Source organism: Bactrocera neohumeralis, chromosome 4 (genome assembly GCF_024586455.1).
Source record: "Bactrocera neohumeralis isolate Rockhampton chromosome 4, APGP_CSIRO_Bneo_wtdbg2-racon-allhic-juicebox.fasta_v2, whole genome shotgun sequence".
NCBI lineage: Eukaryota > Metazoa > Arthropoda > Insecta > Diptera > Tephritidae > Bactrocera > Bactrocera neohumeralis.
This window is the reverse complement of record NC_065921.1, coordinates 28118592-28131641: the sequence shown is the minus strand read 5'-3', so window position 1 is coordinate 28131641 and position 13050 is coordinate 28118592. Positions and strand designations below refer to the sequence as shown.

Below are 13050 nucleotides of genomic sequence, written 5' to 3'. Positions count from 1 at the left end.
TATTTTCAACAAAATTTCTAAAGAACAAATCTTTCTGCACCGTATCCAAAAATTGTGAAGCAAAAACTTATTGTCGATTTAAATTAATTTTTACAAAAACAAAAAGTGGTCAATTTGGTGTCTTTGACAGCGCTTAGTTGCCTAACCCATGCACTTCAGGCATCTATTGTGACTCCCATCAGCTGCTGTAGGCAGCAGCGGTGGGCTCATACGGATAATAATGCACAAATTGCTGTTGCTGCTGTTGTTGTTGTGGCAACAATTGTTGCTGCGGCGCGAAGTAGACAGCAAATTGCGGTTGTTGTTGTTGTATTTGCTGTCGTTGATATTGTTGCAAAAGCAACTGTTGCTGATGTTGTTGTTGTTCCAACAACGGCAATTGCATTTGCAATGAGAATGGTTGCTGTTGTTGTGGTGGTGTTAGTGATGTTGTTGGTAGTACAGGCAATGCAGTTGTTGGCATTTGCTGTACATAGTAAGTGGATGATGGATGGTGTGTTGTTATCAGCTGTTGCTGCAACAATTGCGTTTGTTGTTGTTGTTGGAACAATTTTGATTGTTGTTGTTGCAACAACTGTGTTTGCTGTTGTTGCAAATATTGCGTTTGCTGTTGTTGCAGCAGCTGTGCTTGTTGTTGTTGTTGTTGCTGCTGCAGCTGCTGGTGTTGCAACAGGCATTGCGCGTCGTAGCAAGGAATTGCCAGCAAATTATTAGCCGTCGGCGCAGCAACCGTTGTTGCTGCTGGTGCTGTGGCTGCCGGCGGCACATAAGTTGCAAGTGGTGTTGTTGTTGTAGCGTAGCTGCTGCAGTTGGTGGCTGCTGTTGTTGTATTGCCATTAAATGCAAATGCCGGCACAACGGTACTAGTGCTGCTGTTGTTGTTGTTGCAATTGCAATTGCAGCTAGATTGTAGGTGGCTTACGTCCGCTGCTGCTGCTGCTGCCACATCATTTTGCTGCTGATCAAAAGCTGTAGCTGCTAACGCTTGTTGCTGTAGTACCTGTTGTTGTTGGTCCTGCTGTTGCTGTACTCCCATCAATGTGGCCTCTGCTGCTGTTGTATTTCTTGTTGTTGTTGTTGCTGCTCCTGCTGCTGCGCTTGTTGTCGCTGTTAACGCTGTGGTTGCTGTTGCTGCTACTGTTGTTGTTGTTGTTGCGTCTGTTTGCCCCGTCGCCGGCTCGTTCGTCAATCACGTGCTCAACCACGTCTGGTTGCATGTGCAAATAGCCGGAATCACAGGTGCATAGTAGACGCCGTTATAGACGAGAATGGTGGTCGTCGGCTGGGCCACCGCGGCGTGCGTCTGTATCGCCTGCACTTGTGGCTGTTGCTGTACTTGCACTTGTTGTTGCTGCTGCTCGCCGGTGGCTGTCGTACAGCAGATGGTCGCTGTTGTTGTTTGTGGTGACGCTGTCGGCGCCGCCTGCAAGTAGATTGTCTGTGTTTGCGGCGCTTGCAATTGTTGTGGTTGTGGTTGGTGCGGTGCTGTGACCAGCGTTACTTGTTGATGTGACTGCTGTTGCTGTTGCTGCTGTTGTGCTTGTGTTGTTTGCACATCGACTGGCTGCTGCTGTTGTTGTTGTTGTGGATGGTGATGGTGATGTAGGTGATGTTGTTGTTGCTGCTGTTGTTGATATTGCTCCTGCGCCTGTTGCTGCTTCTTCTGCTCTTTGTAGAGCACATTCGTGGCCAAATTCTGTATGAGCAACATGGTCTGCCGCCGCTCGTGCCCCATCAGGCACACCGTAGACATTTCGACGACTTCGCGTAAATGCATCAGGTACTGATATTGTAGAGGCTCCTCGTCAACGCCCCAGAAGTGATTGGACAAGTACGCCTCCAGTTTCTTGGTCTGCGTATTGATGTCGGGGAAATCGATGAAGAATCGTGAGCACATATAACGTTCTAGGGTCTTGATATGTTGCGGATCGACTGGCTTATAATTGCGCACCAAGAGATTGCAATACTTGAGCAAACCGCCGCCGCGTATCTCTTCCGGCTGTCGTGTTGAGATCAATTTCTTTTGCAAATGATAGAGCGCCTCCTGAAAGTCGCCATATACCGACTCACCGACCACGGTCGGATAGAAATTCTCCGATATGGGTAAGGCGGCACAGTCGTAGAACAGTAGCAACGAGTCCAAAACGATTTGAAATGAGTCCACTGAGAATTCGAACTGACGTCGCATTGTGTCGACAAATTTCAGTTCGACATTCTTGTGACCTGGCGAATTGCCAAGCGATATTAGTGACCAACGATCACCGTCATTATTATTATTCACTTTGACCATCTTGCCGACGTAAGCCTCCTTCAAAGCGCACGGCATAATGCGCCGTTTGCACACACCCTCCGGCAAGAGGTCCAACAATGTATTGAGCACGGCCGATTTGACGCGATCAAAGTGACGTGTCGATGTCAATTCAATGGCATAGATCAAGTCCAAGTCATTGTATGGCTGATCCTCGGAAGCTAAAACATGACTAGCTGCGCCACCATTCAAGCGCACATCCTTGACTATCACACCGGCACCGCCCACACTAACATCTGCCTCCAATTTGCGTCGTACCATATTGACCAAGTCTTTGAGCGGTACTTCGAGTGTGGGGAAATTACCACGTCCATGTATGGCCACTTTTTCGTCCATGACATCGTGCAATTTACGCACCTGTTCGAATGAGAGTACGGCCAAACGTTGTGTACCGCCCGTGTCGACACTCTCCAATGAGCCATGATCCGAAGCCGAGGCTATCGATGAACCCGAACTGGGTGAGGGTGGTGGCGTCTCAGTGCCACCGTCCGAGTGGAAACCGTCGTCAATTTGATAGACATCCATTCTGTTCGAACGCTGTTGATAGTGATATGACGATTCGGAGTGTGCGTCTAGGGTCCCGCACTGCAAGTATAATGAGAAATAGAGAGATTTTGTTAATAGAGTTTTGGAATTAGCAGAGTTTCGGGCAGGAAAAAATATGAGAGAGTTTGAGTTATCTTGCAATGAGCAATATAATTTACGAGTTTTGTGTATTCTAGTGATTTGATCCGAATATTTCTTGATATTCCCTTAAACGTGACAGCTATATAGCTCAGAAGTATTTATTTATTCATAAATACAATAAAGCAAGTCTTGAGTTTAGTAGAACGCAAGCGTTTTTGTATGAAACTGGAACACAGTCGTTGCTGTTTCGTATTTAATAACACTTCTGTGACCTCATTAACAGACAATTATTTCGACATTGAGTTGTATTACCGGCAAGCCGTTACAATTGCTTTTATCACATTTTGACACTCTTTATTTCATAATAATAAATAATTGTGTAATTTGAGGTTAAGTTATACAAAAAAATAACAAAAAACTTTTTTTCCGAGAGATTGAATGTGTCGAATTATCTTTTGTGAGAATTAACTATTAGCAGATGTTTAATGACACATTTTTGTTTATAAAAATTATTAAAGAAGCAATATCCAGCGAGATCTGGTATTGAGTACTTAGGAACAACTACATTTTATATTAACACATACTTCGAAAATCGTTTTCCTATTAAAAAAAATCGATTCTTTTGAAATTTCGAACTGAAAATCTACAAGGTTTTGTTCCTAATTTTAGGCAGGGTAACGTCTGCCAGTTTTTATTCCATAGCAATGTATCCGCCTTGCAAGAATCTTCTTTAGACTTCTTCTCTTGAATTTTGCTGAACTCAATTCGATTATTTCGACACCCAAGTAACTTGGGAACGCCTCCACTAAATTGTCTTATTTTTGCTTTACACGTTATTCACTATATTTGTATATGTAAAATTAAGTGAACATGGCGTTGCCACCTATTTTATATTTAATATTAAATTTTTATCGAAATATTCCAAAATTATTATGCAATTAAATTTCGGCAGGTTGACGACTGTCGGTTTTTATTCCATTAGCAAGGCATGCATTTTTTAATAATCAATTTTGGACTTTGTTCAACCCAATTGGTTTATTCCGACACCCAAATAACTCGGGAACGCCTCCACGGAATTGTCTAAATTTTTCTTGCCACGTTATTCACTAGATTGGTATATATAAAAACAGCTGAACATGGCGTTGCCACATTTTTTGTAATTAATATTAAATTTTTAATTGAAATTCGCAAAAGTGTTTATTATGAATTCTAAATTATTATGTAATTAAATTTGGGCAGGTTGACGACTGCCGGTTTTTATTCCATTAGCAATGCATGTGGTACAATTTGCAAATACTAACATCAAACTACTCTTGAATTTCGTTCAACCCAATTCGATTATTTCGACCCTTAAGTAACTCGGGAACGCCTTCACTGAATTGTCTAATTTTTTCTATACACGTTACTAGCTATATTTTATATATACCAGTGAACATGGCGTTGCCACATTTTTTGTAATTAATATTAAATTTTTAATTAATGTTTTCGCCAATACCTTCAGTTCAGTGATTTAGTTGTAATCAAATTGAGACAAGGCTATAACTGTCGGGTCCACATACATATATAATTAGACATACATAGAATTATTCAAATGTATAATGTATATAAGTCTAAACGAAATTTTGGGTTTGTTTTCATATATGTAAATATATGGCATCATATCACTGGAAAATGTTTAATTCGTCTTCTGACACATACAAACTAGCGAAAAATTAGTCTTCAAGGCTCAAAAAGCGTTTGAAAGAGTATTTTTGATACCCTTGAAAACAGCGAAGGTAAGATATTTTAAAATTAATATCTCTTTTTTTTTGTTAATAATATATTTTTATCTTTTTTAAATATTTTTTTTTATAATTTTTTTTTTTTTGTAATAACTTGACGGCAATTTTCGTCATGCCGCCTTGGCATTAATGTAATTATTTTCAAATTGTGTTATTATTATTTTCAAGTTGACACACCACAAATTACTGCACTCAAACTGAACTTTGAAAAAAGTTCTTTCGCCTCCGATTAAAACATAAATTAGCGCTTCAGTCAGTCAGTGGCGGCTTTTGTGTCATTCGAAATAAGTACGAGTACGAGTACGAGTGATTCAACACTTACATAATTCGAATTTGTGCTCATTTGTGCTTATTTCGTGGAGCGCAAAGGTCAATGACAATGCTAGGGAAACCAAAAACAACAAATACAAAAACACACTCAAAAAATGTTAAAATAAAAAATAAATAACAGCGAGATAATACAATAATAGCCGCAGAGTCAAATGGGCTGGCATAGTAACGGCAAAAGTTGAAGACTCGTCGCCCACACAAATTATCTTGTGATATTCGTTTATGGTAGAAAACTGAACAAATGAACGAACGAACGACCGGCCGGCCGACTAACCGACTGACTAACGAGCGTATAAAGAATTCATATTTGAATTATAGGCTGACTGTACATGTGACACAAATTATACTTATACATATGTATATGTACATTGAAGGCATATATATGTATGTATAAATAGGCATATGTATGGGAGGTGTGAGTCTATATACTGTATATATACTATATATTGGAACTAAATATATTTATCTGCACTCAAATACTATGCTGTTTGTGTTTAAAAATAAACAAATTCCTGTTTTGCGCTTCGTGGCACGTGTTTATCGCGTTACTTTGCTTTGCTGGCAGCGAAATTATTTTTATTTCTCTTGCAGAAAGCGCTAAAAAACGCTCATTAGCGGCGTAAGTAAGTGAAAAAGGTTAAGCAAATGCATGTAAAGTAAAATATTAAGTATTTTACATTAAAAATTTCATTATATTGGATAGTCGAAAAAGTTTTTTCGTATTTTGTCAATAGATGTCGTTACAGTCGTATATCTCCTGTGCTACCAATCACATTTGTCATACCATATAGGTTTGGAAAGGTGAGATTTTAAGCTTCATTTAATAAAAAAAAATAAGTTGAAGTTTGATTAGAAATACGAAAAGACTTTATACCAATCCTAGGCAGAAGACTTAAAAAACGAGTGACCTCACTTTTTTTAGCTCTAAAAATGGTTAAAAATTCTATATGAAATCACTTTCTCGACAGAAATATACAAGGATAATGTGCTTAGTAAAATATAATATTGAAATTTTTTTCTCTAATTAAATTGAACTTAGTACCTTTTGCCGGTAGACCGCACTTGTGAACACACAGGCGCACAAATATTGATCAGAAGTGCATTTATTCTAGCTTAGAGGAGAGTTTTGAAATAATTTTATTCATATTTACATACATACATATATATATTTTTATTTACAATTAGAAATAAATGCATATACACATACATATGCATGTACATTTACTTATAAAATTTGTTTCAGCGCAAATAATTGCCTCGTTATCACATTCTTAGTCAGAACTATTAATTAATGATGTGTATCTACATACATAAGTACAACAATATTGGCATACAGGTACATATACAATATACATATGTATGTATGTATCTCTGTATTCATGTTTACATGCTTTCAAGTGCTTGTAAACAACTTAGAACAATTTATTACATGCTTGCATATATAAATATATAAATGTATATGTATGTACATATGTATGTTTTATACATAAAATAATAATTATGTCGAAAAAAAGCATCAAACATCCGCATAATCTGTTTTTATTACATTTCCAAGAAATTCAATTCATCATTATGATTTCAACAAGCTATTATTACACATACACACATATGTAATTACAAACATGTATATGTACATATATACATGTATAAGTGTTTACAATGTTTAAATAAAAGCAGCGCCAATAAGAAATATTCATTTATATACATACATATGTATATATGCACATATATAATAATGACTATTCAAAAATGTACAGCGCTGTGCAATGACATAGAACCGTTTTGCAAATGCTTTGCTTTACTCAACCGAAACGTATTAAAGGCAAGATTAAACGTTAACCTTATTTTCACTAAAGCTATAATACCCTTCACAGCTGCATTTTTATAGCATAAATGGTTATAAAAAGCTGTTTGTCTTAATTTTGATAGATCAGTTTGTATGGCAGCTATATGATATAGTGGTGCAATCTGAAAACTTTTTTCGGAAATTATAGCGCTGCTTTAGGCGATATTCCGAACCAAATTTCGTGTAGATAGCTTGTCAAATAAAAAAGTTTTCCTTACAAGAGTTTAACTTTGATCGCTCAGTTTGTATGGCAGCTATATGCTATAGTGGGCCGATCACAACAATTTCTTCAGATATTGTACCGTTACTTTAGGCAATAAGACATGCTAAATTTCGCGAAGATATCTGCACAAATAAAGATGCTTTCCATATAAGCAATTGATTTCGATCATTCAGTTTGTATGACAGCTATATGCTATGGTTATCCGATTTAATAAATTTATTGAGATGTTTTAGCGTTTTATTGGGAAATATTTTATGGCAAAATTTCGAGAAGATTTCTCGTCAAATAAACAAGTTTGTCATACAAGGACTTCATTTTGAAGGTCTATTTATATGACAGCCAAATGCTATAGCGGCCCGATATCGGCGGTTCCGACAAATGAGCAGCTACTTGGGCAAAAATGGCCTAGCGAAAATTTTCACATCGATATTTCAAAAACTGGAGGACTTTTCGTATACATATATAAAATGGAAATGGCGAAACCGACTCAGCTCGTTAAGCGGATCATCCTGAAAATTGAAATAAAATTGACTTTAATTTTGTTTTATATGTTTTCTATTATACTTTTGTATTATTTTTTATATTATATTATTTTTTATTATTATGTTGTTTTACTATAATAATCCTTCTCATGTATTTTAAACTTCGCTCCAAATTTTCTCAATTATTTTTGCAGTAAACAATTAAATCAATTTAGCTCCAATAAGCATATGCGTCCATTACCCTGCACAGCACTGTATAAATTCACTTATAAATCCAATTGTGTGTGTGTGTGTGTGTGCTGTTAAAGACTTTAAACCTATTTTTTCAGATTATTGTGATAATTGTAGGCGCGCTTTAGGCAAAACAAAATTAAACTAATTCTCAGCACTTCCGGGTTGTTAGAATTTTTTTATTGAAATATCATGCAAAAAGCCGGCTTGTTTTGCGGTAGGAGTACAGTTATATGTATGGACCTATAAAAAATTAATTTATTATAGTGCAAGTAAGTCGTGGAATGCCCTTTTAAACTATTTAATAAATTTTTACTATATTTCAATATTTGTTACAATAAATAATTCCAGTGCTTTCAAAACTTTGCATGCATACACTAGAAGGCGTCTGTACTACGCCAGTTAGCCACTTAGTTTTTTAGATATTGATGTCAAATAGTGCACATGTTCTTTTCTCCCCTGAAAGCTGCTCACTTGTCGTTACCACCGGTATCGGAGCACAACAACATATAGCTGCCATACGAACTGAACAATCGGAATAAAGTGCTTGTTTGGAAAACTTTTTTATTTGTCGATTTATCTTCACGAAATGTGGCGTAAATTAGTATCTAAAGCAACGCTATAATCTCCGAAAATATTTCTCAGATCGGAGCACTATAGCATATAGCTCCCATATAAACTGATCGTTCGAAATCAAGTCTTTGTGAGGAAAACTTTTTTATTTGTTGAGATGCTTTCCCGAAATTTTTTACAGATTAGTGTCCGAGGCAACGCTATAATTCCTGAGTAAATTGTTAAGATCGGAGCACTATAACATATAGCTGCCATACAAACTGAACGATCAAAATCAAATTCTTGTACGGAAAACTTTTTTATTTGACATGCGAACTCCAAAAAATGTATATATATACATACATATGTACATACAAATGCATATATATCTATATATGTATATGTGTGTATATGTATACTATATATAATATTTACATCACTATATAATATACAACTTACTCATATGTAAACGCAATAAATTCAGTGCAGCATGTGACTGCTATATTTATTACCGATTTGTCATTGTTGCTGTTGTTAGTTTCTTTGATGCACTAGATAATTTTCAGTGCGCTAAAATGCAAAAACAAACAACAACAAACATAAAATAGACTAACAAATGTAAAGCAAAATATCCATGTCATGCGAAATGCAATTAAAGACACTCAAAGAATGGGGAAAAAAGTGCAAACACAGCAAAAAAGTATTAATAAAAGTCATAAACAAATGCAAACGAAAATGGCACACAACTAAAGACGCAGATAAAAGTCGTAAAAAGTGTGCAATTTGAAAACCATGTCGACAGATGTTTAAGTAATATGACTATGTGCCTCCTATATATGTATGTACATACATCATATATACACACATATATACATACATATGTATGTTTGAAGTTATGCTGTTTGTATATGTATGTATGTTAATTGTGCAAAGAACTTATGAATGACTCGCTAAATACATACTTACATACATACATTATCACAAGCATTGCAATGCCAATTAAATTGCAGAAATGGACTCAAAACATAAAAATGTGGAAGAAGCAGAAAAAAGCTGTATTTATGATAAAAAGTGAGTGGGAAAATTAAATTGTTGCACAGAGTGAAATAATTCAGCTACTGTCTGAGATATACATATGTACATATACTTTGAATGCACTGGGCAGATGGAAATCAGTATAAACGGTATTTGAGGTTAGGAAGGAACTGGTAGAGATTGCAGACAATGTGGTGGAACATGTATTTCCACTTAATTATATTGGGAGATCGCTCTAAATAATCAATACAAACAATATTTAGTCGATCGAAAGTAAGAAAACCATTATTCTAGGAATGTGAGATCAGGTGGCAGGTCTGGACCAAGCATGATGAGAACGTTATGTAACAAATTAAGTGCAAAAGGGTATATTAGTTTGTTAAATATGAAAATAGGCAATGCCACGCCAATTTTTCAATTTTGAACTGATCCATTTTTATATACTCTTTGACAAAAACTTACCCGGAAATTGTATTTTATATACTCCGGATACATAATATTTCAAAAAATGTATTTTGCTAACTTGGTAGGACTATTCTTAATCTAAAACACAAACCTACGAGTGGTACAATGCCTTCAAAGACGCTCGAGAGATCATGCCTTGTTCTGGACGACCTTCGACCTCTTCAACTGATGAAAATATTAAAAAAGTGAAGGATACAGTGCTTGAAAATCATCAGGAAGTGTTAGAGAGATGGCAATAGAGCTCGACATCTCTCGCGTGTCCATTCGAAAGGTTTTGGTGGATATTTTGGGTATGAAACGCGTTCTTGCTCCACCCGTCCTTATAAAGCTAAATTTTTTTCAAAAAAAGTACCGTAAACATAACTCTTTGGACATGCTTGATAGCGCGAATTCCGATCCCACATTCATGGAGAGCATTATAACTGCCGTTGGGAGATGGGTTTATGAGGGAATGGAGGGAAAACGGCCGGTATTGTGGAAGAACAATTCATGGATTTTAAACGATGATAATGCACCATCGCATCGAGCTATGATTGTAACCGAATTTAAAGCCAAAAAAGCAATGAATACCATTGATCAACCACCATATGCTGCAGATTTGGCTTCGTGTGATTTTTTCTTAATTTTCTTCTCAAATTAAAATTGCCATTCCGTGGAATCGTCAGTCAATCGAAGAAATTCGATTCGCTAAAGGAGATGAAAGCCATAACAAAAAGTGCCGATTAAATAAAATATTTTGTGTTATTTTTACAATTTCCGCGTAATTTTTTGTCTAAAAGTCTATAAAAATATTTTTTTCTTAATATAAGAAATCTATAAAAAATAGCGCCGCTAGGAAGTCACAAAGTCGCAATTGAGCCATACACACCCCAAACTAAGGTGCTGAAAACATACAAAAGACAAAAAGAAAACAGCAAATCCGAAGCAAAAAACAAAAACTACGCTAGAATTGCGCAAGTTAAGCATAAAACGGACGAATTAACTATTCAACTGTGTTTGCCGACATTTAGCCGAAGGAAAACAGAGAGCGCACACACTCACTGCGAAAAGTAAACGTACCAACATATATGTATGAACTATATACATATAATATATGCATAAGTATGTATGTATGTGCACAAGTCGATATGCACAGGTATGCAGGCATATTTTGTTATTGTTTTTGTTTATTTGCACTTTTTGTTTAACTTGCTTTTGTTACATTACTTGAATACTAATTTCTTCGGCACTCTCAATTTCATTTGCCTTACTCATACAGTAAGCGCATTGTTTTTGCTTGCGACGCTTTTCTAAACGACATAAGCGGAATTATTTGGATGTATAAATGTAGATGTATGTATATATACATGTGTGTGTGTATGTTTGTTTGTATATATTTATGTATGAACAAATAAATATTTTTACGAGTTTTCTATTCGCACATTTAGACATGGATTTTGTCACATATTTGGTATGCCTACACACAATTGAGTATGTATGCCTACATACAGACAGACACACATACAATTTATGTCATGCTTGATTGATTCAGCGCGAGTAAACGGCAAACTGACGACGATTTCCATTCAAAGTGTGTATTAGAAGCAATCATTTCAAATGTCATGCAACAATAATAACAACAATAAAAGTGAGAAGAAGCAGAGAAATACAAATTTTAAGCAAAAACTGTCAATAAAGTCGATGACAAAGTGTTTAGACGGCAAAATTGCTACATATATACATACATACGTACATACACATAAGTATATATGCATGTACATATGTATGTATATAAGTAAACAGCCAAAGAATATCGTAGCCAAAAGTGGCAGTGGCAGAAATATTTATAAAATGTCTACAAGGCTTAGTGGGTGCCGGTAGGTGTGGGCGTCATCCAGACTGCATACAAAAGAACATACATACAGACATACATATGTATATGTATATAGTCATGTGTACCTAGATATGTATTCTATAAATATTTGTGCACTTAGTTGGCATGTGAAAGAATTTGCAAACGAAACAAGGCCCTCGCACTCGCTCGCTAAAGTGAAAAAATACTTTTCCCGCTTTGTTGGTCAGTGGCGCGTCAGCAAAGGCAACAACAAGTAAAATCGAAAATTAAGCAATGCTCACCTCGTTGGCATACATTTTTCGTGCATTCAGCTGTATTTACATGCATACATACATACATGGAGGCAAGTGGCTATGGGCTTGTATAATCGCCACCACTGTAGCGTCGTCGGCAAAGTGAGAACTTGACCTCAAAATTGCGCAAAGTATTTCGAACCAAAAATTCGCGGAAATGAGAAAGTGTTTAAAAGTTGGACAACGTAATGTTGCTACCGGAAGCAAACACGAATGCAAGTGGAGGCGATATTTGCGTGAAAAGTGTGGTTAGAAATAACAGAAAAGCCGAAAGCTGTTGCAGGAGCGGGCGTTAAAAAAAAAAAGAAATCAATATTAAAGATAAAAAATAAAAAAAATGAGAAATCAATAAAAGTTAAAAAAAAAATTAATCATAAAAAACCATTAAAAAATCTTAAAAAAAAAAAATTATTAAAAAAAGTATTAAAAAGAAAAATATTTAGAACAAGATCATTAAAAATATCATAAAAAAATCAACTAATAAATAAGTTTCGTGAAGATATCTCGGCTAATAAAAAGTAAAAAAGCTTACCATACAAGGATTGGATTATGATCGTTTGGTTTATGTATATGACAGCTCCGAAGCAATGATCCGGTTTGAATCATTTGAAAAGCTGCTGCTTGGGGAGAAACGGACGTGTACAAAATTTCAGATAGATATCTCTAAAACTGAAGGACCAATTCGCGTACTTTATTATACAAAGAGGGTCGAAAACGCCTTCACGACGAATCACGTCCAGGACGGTCATCTACATCAACTGATGATCAACACGTCAATAAAACAAAGGAATTGTTGCTTGAGATTAACAGGCAGTGATCTTACTGGCACCTTTGGAATAACGGTAGTATCAGTGTAAAACATTTTGAATGATTATTTAGGCCTAAGAAAAGTGAAAGCACGATTGGCTCCAAAATTATTACATCAGCATCGCGTTAAAGTCTCTGAAACAATGCTTTCCGACTACCAGGATGTCATGAAACGTATTATTACTGGCGATGAGTTTTGGATCCATGCTTACGAAACCCGAAACAGATGATCAATC

The 13050-nt window shown here is 36.0% G+C and overlaps 1 protein-coding gene across 5 annotated transcripts in view; it reads right to left on the bottom strand.

Moving 5' to 3' along the window:
• Positions 1-1135: 1135 nt before the first annotated feature.
• LOC126755681 (terminal nucleotidyltransferase 5C) overlaps positions 1136-13050 on the bottom strand; it is a 313932-nt gene continuing 302017 nt past the window's right edge. For all 5 annotated transcript variants that reach the window (XM_050468420.1, XM_050468422.1, XM_050468421.1 and 2 more), the window contains one exon: positions 1136-2893. In XM_050468420.1, coding sequence (XP_050324377.1) covers positions 1190-2893 — 1704 coding nt within the window. In that variant the 3' untranslated portion in view covers positions 1136-1189. The remainder of the gene's footprint in view (positions 2894-13050) is intronic.